Genomic DNA, 15372 nt, shown 5'->3' on the forward strand with positions numbered 1-15372 from the left:
CGTGGCGGCAGGAGCTCTGGAATCAAGCGTCTCTCCTCATATCAGGTCAGGCCACGCCCCCCTCATCCCTTTTTTGCCCTTTATATGACATGTATCAAAGTGATTGTTTCCACACTCTTTCGTCAAAACTGTTAGAGCCCTTTCACACTGGGGCGGTTTTCAGGCGTTATTGCGCTAAAAATAGCACCTGCAAACCGACCTAAAACTGCCGCTACTGTTTCTTCAGTGTGAAAGCCTGAGGGCTTTCACACTGAAGCGGTGCACTGGCAGGAGAGAAAAAAAACTCCTGCACCGCATCTTTGGAGCGGTGAAGGAGCGGTGTATTCACCGCTCCTAAACCGCTCCTGCCCATTGAAATCAATGGGGCAGCGCGGCTATACCGCGGCTATAGAGGCGCTATGTGAATGGTTTTAACCCTTTTTCGGCCGCCAGCGGGGGTTAAAACCGCAATGCTAGCGGCCGAATACCGCCGCAAAAACGACGGTAAAGCAGTGCTAAAAATAGCGCTGTTTTACCGCCGCCACCCCCACCGCCCCAGTGTGAAAGGGGCCTTAGTAGGAGTGTGGGACAGAATGACTTTTCATATAATTGCCGCTTTTGGTTAGAAGTTCTGAAAAGGATTTTAGAAACAGTGTTTATATGCTGATATTGGGTCACAAATTTCATTCAACGTGTTATTTAATTTTGCTACTGCTTTGGAATCAATCTGTTCTTCTGTATATAAAAACACATTAGAACTGCTTTACCACTCAGTTCAGTCTGGTTAGTTGAGGTAAGTTGTTAACATGCTGGACAAAAGTGTTTGCAGAATTGGATTAGCAAGACAAGGATAGGCAGTTATCCTTTAATGCCTTATGCCCTGTACACACGGTCGGACTTTCCGACGGAATATGTGCGATCGGATTGTGTTGTCGGAAATTCCGAACGTGTGTGGGCTCCATCGGACTTTTTCCATCGGAATTTCCGACACACAAAGTGTGAGAGCTTGCTATAAAATTTTCCGACAACAAAATCCGATCCTTTAAATTCCGATCGTGTGTAGATAAATCCGACGGACAAAGTGCCACGCATGCTCAGAATAAATTAAGAGACGAAAGCTATTGGCTATTGCCCCGTTTATAGTACCGACGTACGTGTTTTACGCCACCACGTTCAGAACAACTTTGTGTGACCGTGTGTATGCAAGCCAAGTTTGAGCCAACATCCGTCGAAAAAAACGATGGATTTTGTTGTCGGAATGTCCGATCAATGTCCGACCGTGTGTACAGGGCATTAGGCCATTCCCATTGCCCAATAGAGCTGATTCAGCAGTTTCAACTATTCGCAAGGCTTTCCTTTCTTCTTCTGTCGCTTGTGAATGGCTCTCCTTTATCAGAATCATATTTTAAATCTGTCTCTAAAAGATGTTGATGGTGCAGGATATGCAGCTGCTACATAGGGAGTGCATCAGGACGTAGATGGGCGCACTACTCTTTATGTCCATCCTGCTCTTTGCATTTATTACGCAAGTCCCCGCCTTTTATAATAATAATAATAATAATAATAAAAAAAATTAATAGTTTGAATAGTTGACATTCATATGTTGTCTGGTGCAAAGGATTTTATTTCCCTTCTGTTAAAAATCCAGTTCTCTTGTAGGGTATATGGGGTATGTATTTGGATTAGTTGGCTGATCATTTTCCCTATTTGCAAGTGTGAGCCGTGTTGGATATCCTTTTTGTTCACCTGGAAGGGAATGATTTAAGTCGATTTAAAATATTAGATCTTCTAAATAAAATGGGAACTGTTCTGTCCACAAATAAATGGTTTTCTAGGCCTGGGCTTCAGTTCATGATACAGTTACCATAACATTTAAAGACTGATATGCTGATTTACTGTATACTCATGACTGATGGATAACATATGTTGTACAGTTATATTAATACCCTTCTTACCATTCTACTCCCAATAAATCAAAACACACCAACTTGGAGTAAAAAAGGCCGTAGCAGCCTACTTTATTAAAATAATATATATTTTTAACTTTCTTATAAAACTCTTTTATCAAAAAACAATCGACAATAAAACATCTGTTCTTCCCTGAAAACATTTTAAACTAAAGAGCGTTGGTCTGCGCTATCACTTAAAATCATTCTGATGTTCATCACCCACTCAGCACTGCGGTACTTATCAAACTATCTCAACTATGCCTCAAGCCGACAAGCTGGCTCAGAGACTAACAATTCCCGCAGTGCCCCATTATCACTTCCCGGTTAACCTCCGTTAACCGGGAACCAAAATACCTCCGGATCTATAACACCGTTAGATCCACCCACTTATATTTTCCATCTTCCTTCCTTTTTTACAGACCAACGCCCGCCACCGCATACAACGAGTAATACCTTACTCTTGGATGCCCCTCCACACCCTTATGGCTCGCTGTATTCCATCCTGCAAACCTAACGTCCACAAATCTATCCCCACATCATTAAGATGTACCCCATCAGCTCTCAGATACCTCCACGTTTCAAATTCTAGTTCGGGATGTCTGATTGCTAAACACCCATTGCGTACCATAAATTTGCTTATTTCCCTATTTATCTTTTTTCTGGCCCGATTTACACCTTCCACTGACCTGGCCATTCTCCAAGATGTCCTAGCCACCATATCCGACCATATAAATATAGTTTTGGGGAATAATTCCATCAATCGCCACACATCTCCTTTTATATCGCGCGAGATGTCCACCATGGATCTGATACTTAAATCATTACCTCCAACGTGTAAAATTAACACATCCGGTGGTCCCTCCCGCAGGGCATGTTTCTTAACTTCAGGAAGCAATCTACTCCACAGCATCCCAGGTACCCCCAACCACCTAATATAAACCTCCCGTTTGTCAAAACCTAACTGCCTACCATCCCTACGAGCATCCCCTCTTCTTGCCCCCCAACACACATAAGAATGGCCCATAATCCAGACCATTCCTGGCGCCGTACCTGTAATTAGAAGAAGACAAGAAAACTATACTAAAAACACTATCCTGCAAGAACAACTTCCATTACTAAAACTTAATTACCATCCTATACCCATAGCTTCCTTCCAATTATACCACCAAATGAGGCCTAATGTAAGACCGGAACCTTTGCGATTCCCACCTTCCAATGCGTTTCACCGCCTCCACATCCAACCCCAGTTTAGCTGCTTCAGTAGCCGCCCCAATCCTAAAAGAGTGGGATGAAAATTCTTTTTCTTGTAATCCCACCCCTTCCAGGCATCTTCTAAAAATTGTGATGAACTGAAACTTAGATAAAAAACTACCGTCCCGGTGAATTAAGAAAGGACCTTGTACACCTGGACGGACTTGTAAGTACTGCCCTACCGTGCTTACCGGGCACATGCAAGATCCCTGAATCGGGTAAACCCTCACTACCCTGCCTTTTCCTACTTGATCAGTTTTGGATCTTTTTACCACCAACGTCAAACCTCCCCGCTCCACCTGAACCTCCTGCCATCCCAAACCACCCTGAACCTTTTTAGCCGGACTAACCAGCTCGCTTATCCTGAATGCCCCAAAAAAAGCCATTACAAATGCCGCCTTAAACAACGCTACTTCATACTCTGAAGAGCATACCTCCCCCAACTTTTTCACAATTCTCCCCAGAATATCAAACGTCACTGGTCTTCTCGCATCCTTCACGATTCTCTTTTTTCTATACCCCTTAAGCGCTTGACGCACCCAAAATTCCTTCGTGACATCCAGCTGACCCTGTAATTTAAACAGGAACGCTAACCCCGCTAACTGAGTATTTGGCACCGCCACTGATGCCCCTTCCTCCATTTTCCGTGCCACGTAATATAGCAATAACAAACGCAAATTTTTACCTGACGGCTCCTCCCCTATGGCCTGAAGAAATCCCATCCACTCTTTCCACACTTTTGAGTACGCCGCCCAAGTGGACCCACTTACCGACTGTTTGATCCATCCCGCGATGACGCCAACGGTATCTCCCACAGCCAATCGGGACAAGGTACCCCTTGTTGCTCCGCTTCCGGCGCCAACTCTCGGAACCTGTCCCACTGGAAGCGAGATAACGCATCAGCGACCACATTCTCCACCCCCGGCAAATGTACGGCATGAATGTACACGTTCAATTGCAAACATCTTAACACCAAATGCTGCAACAATTTGATTACTGGCGGAGACGATGCTGTCACCCTATTTATAACCTGCACCACCCCCAAATTGTCCCCGTGGAAACGCACCTTCAAATCCCTGAAGGATGGGCCCCATAGCTCCACTGCCAGTACTACTGGAAACAATTCCAATAGTACTAAATTTTTGGTAAAACCCTCCTCTATCCATGACTGAGGCCAAGGACCTGCACTCCACCGGCCCTGAAAAAACGCCCCAAAACCCGTGGACCCTGCCGCATCGGTGAATAATTCCATATCAAAATTACTTACCGGACCCGCCATCCACATCGCCCTTCCGTTGAAAGATTCCAAAAACGTATGCCATACCCTTAAGTCTTCTCTGTGCGACTTTACCAATCGCACAAAATGTCTCGGTGATTTTACCCCACCTGTGCTAGCCGCCAGCCGGCGGCTGAACACTCTCCCCATAGGCAGTATGCGGCAGGCAAAATTTAGCTTACCAAGAACCGATTGCAGTGCCCTCAGCTGCACTTTCTTTAAGCCAAGTAACCCCGCAATCTCTTTCTTTAAGTCTTCCAATTTGTCTTCCGGCCACCTACATTCCATGGCCTCAGAATCAAGAACAATGCCTAGGAACGTGATGACCGTGCAAGGTCCCTCCGTCTTTTCATTGGCCAATGGAATGCCGAATCTGTCAGCGATATGTTGCAGTGTCGCCAATAAAACCGTACAGATTCTAGATGATGCCGGCCCTATGCATAAAAAATCATCCAGGTAGTGAATTATTGAATTCACACCCGAAACGTCCCGCACCACCCATTCCAAGAAAGAGCTGAATTGTTCAAATATCGCACACGATATTGAACAACCCATTGGCAAGCATTTGTCCACATAAAATTCCCCTTTCCAATGACACCCCAGGAATCTAAAACTATCCGGGTGTACCGGCAATAACCGAAAAGCCGATTCGACATCGGCTTGGCCATCAACGCTCCTTTGCCATAACGTCGCACCCAACCCACAGCGGCATCAAATGACGTATAAGTCACCGAGCATGCCTCCTGATCAATGGCATCATTCACCGATCCACCCTTTGGGAAAGACAGGTGGTGAATGAGCCGGAATTTGTTGTTTTCCTTCTTGGGCACCACACCTAGCGGTGATACCACTAAGTCAACTATTGGTGCCCAACGAAAAGGACCTCCCATTCTCCCCATTGCAACCTCTTTTGACAGCTTCTCAGAAACCACTTCCGGATGTTGCAATGCGGACCGTAAATTATTTGGCACTTGGGGAACTACCGTCATCCTGCATGGTATCCTAAAACCCCCCGTGAAACCCTCTTCCAACAACCTCGCAGCTTGTCTATCCGGATACTTACCGAGAAACGGTCGCATCCTTTCCACTTTCACCGGAGTCCTCCCTTTTGTTCCCAACGTCCCCAATTCTGCCTTTTCCTTGCTTAAAGCATCTAGATGCTGGATGCGTTCCCCCGCAGCCTGAGCACTCGTGCTTATACTTACACGTCGCACCAAATTTACAGACTCCGGAATTGTATTGCCAACAAACCCCCTTTTTGTTTCCAGCCGAGTGTCCCAGGGCAGATGGGCCACCGGCTCCTCCCTGAAAAAACTGGTTCGGAGCCCGCGTCGTCGTCATCAAGCGCATCCACAAGCTAATGTCCTTGTGGTCCCAACGCAGCTCTGGCCGTATCGCTCTCCGCTGCCTGAACTGCTCGTCGTATCTCAGCCAGCCCGTACCGCCATACACTCTGTAGGCCTCCCCTATGGCATCCTGATAGCAGAATAATGCTGAACAGTGCTCCGGATGCTTCTCCCCAATTACGCTCGCCATGATTGCAAACGCTTGCAACCAGTTTGCAAACGTCCTCGGTATCAGCCGATACCTCCTCTTTTCCTCATCGTCCTTCTTGGAACTGTCTGGCTTGACCCTATCCAAGTTAAATTTTTCTAAAGGTAATAGTGAAAATATTTCCACATACTCACCTTTCCATAATTTTTCCCGTACCTCCTGTTTTAAGTGCGCTCCCAAAGGCCCTTCGTAACACACATACACTTCGCAGCGCGCTGCATCCGCCAGCCTGGTTATATCCTGCCTTTCTGCCGTCTCTGAAGCTTTTTCCTTCCCCTGCGCAACTTCACTCCCCGCGGACTCTAGGGCGGTAACCGCAACCGTTGCTGCGGGCGTCCCCACTCCTGCCGCATCACCGCTGCCCCCTACTGGCGGGACCCACGCCGCTGCCGGGCCTCCTGCCATACGCTCTCCAGCCTCAAACTTTTGCACTAAATCTTTAATGCCCTCCAAAAATCCCAATAAGCCTGAGCCCCCTGCTGGTGAGACCACCCCCCTTGTGTTGCCCGCAGGCCTGGTTGTGTCTTGTCCTACCCTGCTTCTCCCTTCTAACCCCAGATGTGGTGACTTACCGGGCTGCACAGGTGTTGCCCCATCAGCCGACCGTCTGCTCTCCTCCTCGTCCGTGCTCCTGGAAGGGGGGGCCGCCTCCTCTTCCGATTCCGACACTTATTCCCGATCTCCCGGATCTCTCTCTGCTTCTTCCACGTCCGAAAGCCCGCCAGTCCTGGTAACCGTGGCTGCCGCCGTCCTCTCCACACTTTCTCTCCTGTTATCTTCATATGCTCTGGATGCCTTGTGGACAGCCTTTGCAGGGCCGGTGCAGGATACCGCAGCCCTGTATGCCTCCGCTCTTCCATCCCTTCTTCCTCCTCTGCCTCTGTCTTTTTTATTACTCCTGCTGTCCCCTGCCGGATTAGACAGCCCAGGGACAGCAGCATCTCTCATCGCAGCATCGGAGCCCTCCGCCGTTATCCGGGGGGCGGGGCTCGCGCTCCCCGCTCGTCTCCTACCGCCAGTCCCGCCGTGCTCTCTCTCCCCGCCATGTGACGCCGGGGATGTGACAGCTCCTCCGCTCCTTCTGCCTGACTTCTTCTTCGCAGGAGGGCATCCCTGCTCCCCGTCACCGCTCCTACTCGCTCTTCTGCTCACCGCCCGCTCCGGAGAGAAACGCTCGGGCGGACGAGACCTCCTGGCTCTGACGCCGCTCCCCTCTCCTACTGACAGCTGTGGTCCTGTTCTCTCCATGGCTGCACCGATCGCAGCCTGCAGCCATGCCGTGCCCCTCACCTCAGCCTCCGCTCGCAATTGTGCCATTATGCGCTCTACCTCTGCCATGCTCACTTCAACTTTCCTCCAGCCTTCTGTTAACCCCTCCCAGGTTAACCCTCTTAAATAGTACCCCACCCTTCCTGTCCCTCCCCCTCGGCTCCATTTTAAACATACCTTCCCCCCACTGTTCCCACTGTCATGTATGCCCTCCATTTTAGGCATTCCATGCTGCATTTTGGGCCTTTCTTTATTAGTGACTTCATTTTTCCATATTGTGATCTGGAGAGTTTCTTATCAGAGGTCTAGCAGTATTTGGCATAGTGCCCAATTGTCCCTCCTTTGGGACCAAATCCCTCTGTCCCTCATGCAGCTTCAGTTGTCCCTCTTTTTAGTCTGATATGTGCATCTCTATACAAAATGTAATATTTTACTGCCAAAAGCGTTATGCTGCACTAAACTTTTTATCCAGCCTCTATATTACTGCAATTGTTATTTTGAAAAATCATTATAAAGGAAAAGTAGAGGTAAGAAAAAAGCACATGTGGTGTTTAGCCAATCATTTTCTGCATATTTCATCATTGAGGTCCCTGTAACTGGGGATATGTTCTTTGCTACTTACTGAGCAAAAGGGTGTACCTCTTTATAATTTCAGAAATTTGGGAGGTATGTTTTTGCGGGGTGGGGCCAGGTTGGTAACCTGGCTTTTGGGTAATGTCGTCCACTTTGTGGGTGGACAGTGGTTGGTAAACTGTTATTTGGTTGGTATAAGATATTGCTGCTTGAGTCTTAGTGACTAAGCATGTTGGTCTGTTAATGGTTAACAGCGATTCTGTTTTGTATTAAAGTTCATTTCATAATTAAAATTGTTTTAAACCCAATAAAGGGGTCGCGGCCTAAACTTTTCCACAATCCTTGTTGTGTGTTTTATTTTATATTTTAGGTATGTTCTTATGGTATGATGGGTGTTAATGGGGTGTACAATCCCATGAATGTAATTTCCTGAATGAAAACCACATTCACTGTTAGACATTTTTTAAAGAAAAAATTTCCATCCTGCTTTTTCTCACCACTGTGGTAGAAAACATACATCTATTTGCCCTCACTTAACAGCTAGAAAAGTGAATGAACATTTTTAAAATGAAAAATTTGGAACACGTTTTTAACTAGTCCACAGCACTCACCGCTGCATGGGCCAGGCTGTGCCCCGCATGCTGCAGCCGCTCACACACAGCCAATGCTACAGCTGTTCTCCCTCTTCTTGCCTGTTTCGTCAGATTAGACGACCCGTCAGATTTTGTAACTGAAGTGACATTCAGTCGCCGCCATCTTCCTACTCGTAAGGATACAGTGAGAAGGCGGCAAGCGGACATCTTGTTACACCCACCGGAGTCCTGCATTTCCATACCTCCCAACTGTCCCTGATTTCAAGGGACTGTCCCTGATTTGGAACAATGTCCCTCTTTCCTCTTCATTTGTCCCTCATTTTGGTCTGATCTCTATAGTTCTATATAAAATAAACTTTTTATCTTTCAAAAAGTGTTTCCCAGTGCTAAACCTTTAATCCAATTTCTAAATTGCTGCATTTGTAAATTTCAAAAGCCAATATAAAGGAATAGTAGTGGTAAAAAAAAGCACTTTTGGGTTCAATTAATCTTTTTTTTTTGTATGATTAATTATCCTTTAAGGGGCATGGCAGGGGGTGTGTCCTATGTCTACATACTTTTGCTAATAGGTGTCCCTCGTTCCCATCTCAAAAAGTTGGAAGTCTGGCATTTCACACTTATTATTACCAGTAAAATCAGCTTATATAGTGAAATTCTGTATTTTTAAAACCGTAAGACTGTTTTTATGTTGATTTTTCAAAGCAGCTGTGTTCTGTCATATTAGCAAACCTGTGAGGTCAGCAGGCTCACCACTGCTTTTAAAAATTTAACATCTAAACAGTCAGATGGATTTTTAAATACTGTATTTCACTATATAAGCTGAGTATACTGTTAAAAATAAGTGTGAAATGCCAGACTCTGGTGGGTGTAACAAGATGTCCGCTTGCCCCCTTCTCACTGTATCCTTACTGTGGAAGAGTGCGGGGTGTAGCAAGATGACCATGATGGAACGTCACTTCAGTGACAAAATTTGACGGGTCGCCTAATCCGACAAAACACCTGCCAGTGAGAAAAGGAGAAAGAGAGAGAGCACAGAACATTTGCAAGGCTGTGCTGCGTACAGACAGAGGAGAGCCCTGCCCAGCATCTGGAAAAAAAAAGAAAGCAGTAATCCTGTTGCTGTGCAGCCTGGGAAAAGACAGAGCCTGCTGGGAGAAGCAAGGACTTATGGGAGATGTAGTTCCCAGGGAGACTAGGCCTGGGCTGCAGATTGGCTTTGGGTGTAAAAATCTCAGCAAAACAAGAGCTCTGCAGAGGAGGAAAAGGAAGGACTGTTTCTAGGCTTGAGGGAGTCGTTGGGAGGACATTGTAGAACACACACATAGTGTTGGAGACGCAGAGAGGTCGAGTCACTGGCATCTCCTTGATTGTGGGAACACCACTGTCAAGCCTGGTGTCGCTGCCTGGTTGTTGGGAAGACATCACTACAGCTGGTATCATTGAGCCCAGAACAGAGAGTGGGAGGAGACAAATGATCATCCTATGTGTTAATGAAAGGCCGCTGTCCATTCCCTACGCACCTTATTTGAAGGAACAAACGCAATAATCCTCACACACATGTTCCTGAAAAGGGCTGTAGTAATTCTGGGTGCTGTAATGACCACATGCTGGAAACCGTAGACAATCAGAGTGAAGAAATGTCATCAGCACACCCAAGGATTCCTCAAAGGAGAGGAGTGCGGAGTGTATGGTGGGGGGGTAGTATGTACAGGAGAGGAGTGCGGAATGTATGGTGGGGGGTAGTATGTGCAGGAGAGGAGTGCGGAATGTAAAGTGGAGGGTAGTATGTGCAGGAGAGGAGTGCGGAGTGTACAGTGGGGGGGGGTAGTATGTGCAGGAGAGGAGTGCTGAGTGTATGGTGGGGGGTAGTATGTGCAGGAGAGGAGTGCGGAGTGTATGGTGGGGGGTAGTATGTACAGGAGAGGAGTGCGGAGTGTACAGTGGGGGATAGTATGTGCAGGAGAGGAGTGCAGAGTGTATGGTGGGGGATAGTATGTACAGGAGAGGAGTGCGGAGTGTAGGGTGGGGGGTAGTATGTGCAGGAGAGGAGTGCGAAGTGTATGGTGTGGGGTATTATGTGCAGGATGGTGTCAATAGGGAAGTGGATGTTGTCATTAGTTCTTTATTTTTTTATTACTTTTTCCCGCAGCCGGCGGGAGAGGAGAAGAGGGAAGCCGGCTGCGAGGGGGGGGTGAGGGGGGCATAGGAGAACACAGAGGGGGGCTGGTGGAGGACACAGCAGCCAGAGGAGGAGGAGGACACGGGGGACAGTCCAGATGATCAGTGTGGCGGTGGGGAAAGTTGCAAGCACTGTATGGCTTTTCAGCTGACAGCCACTGTGAGCTGCTTCACTGAAGGCTATACAGAGATCGGTGTGTGTAACTTTCCCCACCGCCACACCGATCATCTGGACTGTCAACCTAGGGATCATCCATGTGTGCAGTGTGGGTCACATTGGGTCCCCCCCTCGGGGGGCCCGTGTGCAGTGACCACTCTGCACCAATGGATGATACACCACTGCTTGATGTGCTGATGGGATTTCTTCACTCTCTTTAAGACTGGGTTCACACTGCCGTACAGAGTGGCTCACAGCAGGGGTACGGCGCGTCCCTGTTCACCATTTCAGGTATGAATGAATGAATTTCGGCCTGAATTTTTGGCTGAATCCAGACCTGAAACGGACCAGAAGACGCACAGGACTCCTGTGCAATTCGCTCCGGAACCATTGAGAGCCGGTCACAATCTCCTGACATGCAAATTGGATACAATTCGCAATAGTGTGAACCCAGCTTAAAGCGGTTGTATTGCCCGCTTGGTGATTTTTACCTACAGGTAAGCCTATAATAAGGCTTACCTGTGGGTAAAAAGAATATCTCTTAAACCTGCATGGTTTAGGAGATATAGACCCTGCATGCAACCGCTGTCAGTGGCGCATGCACTCTGCAGGTCCGGCGGCCTGTGCCGGAACAGAGGGCTCCCGCGCATGCGCAGGAGCGACATCATCGCGTCTCCGGCCACTTACAGCGCCAAAGCCAGCGATCCTGGAAGAGACGCAGAGAGAACATGTCAGCTCCCTCAGCAGTAAATGGGTGAGCTGCTGGAGCTTCGTTCTAAGGTAAGTATTTCAAAGCATACTAGCACTTTATGCTATTGTCTTGCAGGTTTTTTTTGCGGTTTACTACAGCTTTAAAGGAACAGTATTGCTTGGCTTGGACACTGTTTGGGCATTTATACCCGGGTTCAGAGGGACTTACGATTGAGAACTCCAACAGAGGATTTGGGCCCCAACGCATAAAGCAGTGGGAGGGAGTTTGCCTGAGATTATCGGACCTCTATTTTTGCATTGCCCCTTAGTATAGGGATTAGAGGTAAAGTGATTACTCCACTTGTTACTTACTGAGTCACACATTATTTTGTAACTGTTTCCATATACTTGGTAAAGTGTTTATTATTGCTTTTCTGTCTTTTGACTGTTGATTTATTTTGTGTTGTTACAATATATATTTACCTTTCAGTCTTGATGTTTCAGAGGGGGTGTCATTCACATCTGGAGTCGGGGGACGCAAACATCAGCAGCTCCTTCGGGTGTAAGTACTACACTAGTGTAAGGAGAACTTTAGATACTACAGGGACCAACTTCAAAGTCCAAATGTTGCTTTGCCACACAAGGCTCACTTTAAGAATTATTTCATCTCTTTTGGTAGCCAAAAAGCTCTGTCCATGCATTGCAAAATAGTTAATAGAAGCAATTATCGGGACAATTTTTTTAATAACTGATTAGCATCAGTCAGTGCTGTTTACAGGTAAAACTTACAAAACTAATTTTGTGTTTTAAGACATACCTGATTTTCTTTTGGTTCCAATAGACAATACACAGGGCAGTGATAAGAAGGATGGCAAACCCTACAAGGATCCAGATCCAATTCCTGGTTTTATCTGTAAAGAAACAAAATTGTACAATGATTAACACATGATAATGCATAAAGTCAAAGTTGGGAAACTCAAGACTCAAGTGCCACTGGACCCAGCTATTATGTGCAACCATGTATCTATTCTCCACTCACTCTACTGCTACTGGATGTCTTCTTACTTCCCACCATAAGCATCTGTGGAAAGAGCTGAAGAGTAATCCAGTGCTCTCAGCAGTAATAAATGGCAGGAGGCAGAAAATAATCACTGTTTATATGCGGTGGGGGGGGATTTATTAAGAATAAGGTAAAGCGATAGACATTAGACTCTGAATTGCACCCAATTAGGACCTCACCGTGGTGAATGGAGAAGCGCAATCAAATAAGTGACCGCGTATTAGTAAATGTAGTATCGGCATAATTGCATTGACATAGTAGAAAATGCTAAAAATGCTCCCTAGAGGGCTCAGGAGTGCAGGATTTAGCCAAGATGCCATTTGTTTGTGTGTAAAAAGAAACAATTGGCAAGTGTGATTTCTTGTTTGGCTGCTTTTGATGCTAATAATATTAATTATCTTTACTGTTTTGTAGTGTTTTTATGTGCTTGGAGTGGCGGGGATTCGGGACACTGACTGAGGACAGTATGTTAAAAATGGGGGGGGGGGGGGGGGGGGGAAATAGAGCTCCTTACCATCACCCCCTAGCTCAAACAATTTCTATGAGCTGCATATTAAGTTTAACTATAAATGTAGCAGTCCCGGGCTCCCAGAGGCCTAATGGTGACCTCCAGAGTTAGGGAGAGCTGACATCCTTCTTTGTAAAGTGGGTTACCAGGCATGGTGGGTGTGATGCATGATGAAATGATGGGCACCAGTCACTTTTTGAATGCAAAGAGATTTATTGTCTCTTAACAATAACTGTGGGATTGCGGGTTAGGGCCAGGACACCCTTAGGTAGATGCAAAGTTGGCAGACCCCGAAACCCTATAGGAAGACAGCTATACAGGAAAAAGCCTCCAACCAGATGCCACGTCTGTATAGGTAGGACCGCTGTCTCCTATGGAAATGAACTTGTACCAGTCTCTAACAGTAGTAGTACATAACTCTTGGTAACACAAAACAGTCTGGTTCTTATCTCACAGTATCCCATTGTAGGTCTTCAATCACTGAGCTCCCAGTCTCTCACTAGACCACCAGATCCCAATCGTCACCGGATCTCCTGAGCTCTTCCACAGCTTTCCCGCTGTATTCTCCTCAAGCGCCACCCCCGCTAACCTGCTGGGTCCCTGGCTTGGCACTCGCTCAAGCTTTCCCACTTCTTCACCGTCCCTGGCTGGCGAGAAGACTGCTCTGGTACTTGCTCAAGCTTGCTCACTGTAGTCTCCGGTAATAAGGTAGATGGTCCCTTAGTGGTGACTGGTTCCCCTTTACCTTAGACCACAACTGGTTCCCCATCCAGCTGAACCTTCACAACTCGGTTGGACTCCAATCCTGCAGTCCCAACCCTACGCTGCTTCTCCTGCTCCTGGATAGGCCTCAGGCAGCCTAGCAGCCAGGTGCCCCCGGGATAGGCCTCTGGCTTCCGGCCTAGCAACTCGGGGGGACATAACACACGTCCAACTAGACAGCTGTCCAGGTGGCACAGAACCCCCGATCACCTGTCTCCGTCCAAATAAATAGGCTCTCCCAGCAGGCCAAGGGACTAAAGAAACCCTTGCCTATTGGCTGAGACACCCCATCCATTCATGATCTGTCCTTGCTATGCTCTTGTCTAGCTAATGTCACAAGCCACAATGCCACCTAGTGACAGAAGAGAAAAGTGCAGCAATTCCAGAATTAGGGGGAAATCAGTGGATCTCCTAACAATTAGCCAGGACAATTACTACCTGGCAAACTAAGTTTGTTAGCAACCCTGCCTAAACACCAGGGTGCTACATAAAAAAAAATCAAAACCGTCCTGAAATTGATAGGCACATATCATTGTCAGTATTGACACATCAAACACTAAAACCTCATTCATTTAAACATTATTCTATCCCATAATTAGACTAAGTTTACATAGAGGCAGTAATAACAGGCAGTTAATTCATGTTTTTACCATCCCCCGACCAGCTACTGGAAAATGAAGAACTTTCACTCACAATGCCATAGGCATGATGCTTTGCAGTGCGGCAAATTTAACACAGCATGCCATTTTTGATAGGTGGCTTCACTTGCCAAACAGGAATATTAAAATCAATGGGACCACATCACAATCATGTGCCAAACATGGAATTTCAATGAAAAATACCCCCTTGAAATTAAAAAAAAAACAACAACACAGGTATTCAGGAGGTGGCAATTTAACCTCCTGAAGCAGCTTGAAGCAACACTTCCAGCATTTCAGAAGCAAGTCAAAACAACTCAGAATCAAGAGAAAGCAACTGAGAAGCACTTGAAAGCGTTCTGCATTTGACATGGTTTAGATTTTAAAGCCAGAGTAAAAATATAGGCATAATAGAACAGTGTGGGACAAATCCAACAAAAACTTTTGTTGTATAAGATTATAGCCTGTCGGGTTTTTATTGCTAAAAGAAGAAATAGCCAGCACCCCTTGCATTATGCAGAAATAATAAAAGCAAAAGGTGTTAAAGTTGTATTAAAGCTTCGGCTTTTTTGTAAAAAATCAAAACAAAACAAAATGTTATACTTACCTTCTCTGCGCAGTGGTTTTGCACAAAGCAGCCCCGATCCTCTTCTTCTTGGGGTCTCAGCTGGCGTTCCTGACTCCTCTTCATTGACTAGTGCCCCCAATAGCAAGCCGGAAGTGTGTCAATGCGTTTCGCCCCTCCTCCAGTGTGCCCTAGAGGGGCGAAAAAGCGTCGATGCACTTTTCTGGTTTCATCTAACCATGGACGCTAGTTCCACCCTCAGCGAAACGCACGTCGATCAGCAGCGTTCTTGGATGTTTTTACTGGTGCCTGTTTAAACCAGATATTGTGTAAGTGGCGCCTTGGATTGTGTGATTCGTCACATTACCTA

The 15372-nt window shown here is 46.6% G+C and overlaps 1 protein-coding gene across 2 annotated transcripts in view; it reads right to left on the bottom strand.

Annotated features, from left to right (window-relative positions):
• LOC141129352 (cell surface glycoprotein CD200 receptor 1-A-like) overlaps nt 1–15372 on the bottom strand; it is an 88529-nt gene that overhangs the window by 31488 nt on the left and 41669 nt on the right. For both annotated transcript variants that reach the window (XM_073617327.1, XM_073617326.1), the window contains exon 4: nt 12287–12380. In XM_073617327.1, coding sequence (XP_073473428.1) covers nt 12287–12380 — 94 coding nt within the window. The remainder of the gene's footprint in view (nt 1–12286; nt 12381–15372) is intronic.

This window comes from Aquarana catesbeiana, linkage group LG02, assembly GCF_042186555.1.
Source record: "Aquarana catesbeiana isolate 2022-GZ linkage group LG02, ASM4218655v1, whole genome shotgun sequence".
Lineage (NCBI taxonomy): Eukaryota > Metazoa > Chordata > Amphibia > Anura > Ranidae > Aquarana > Aquarana catesbeiana.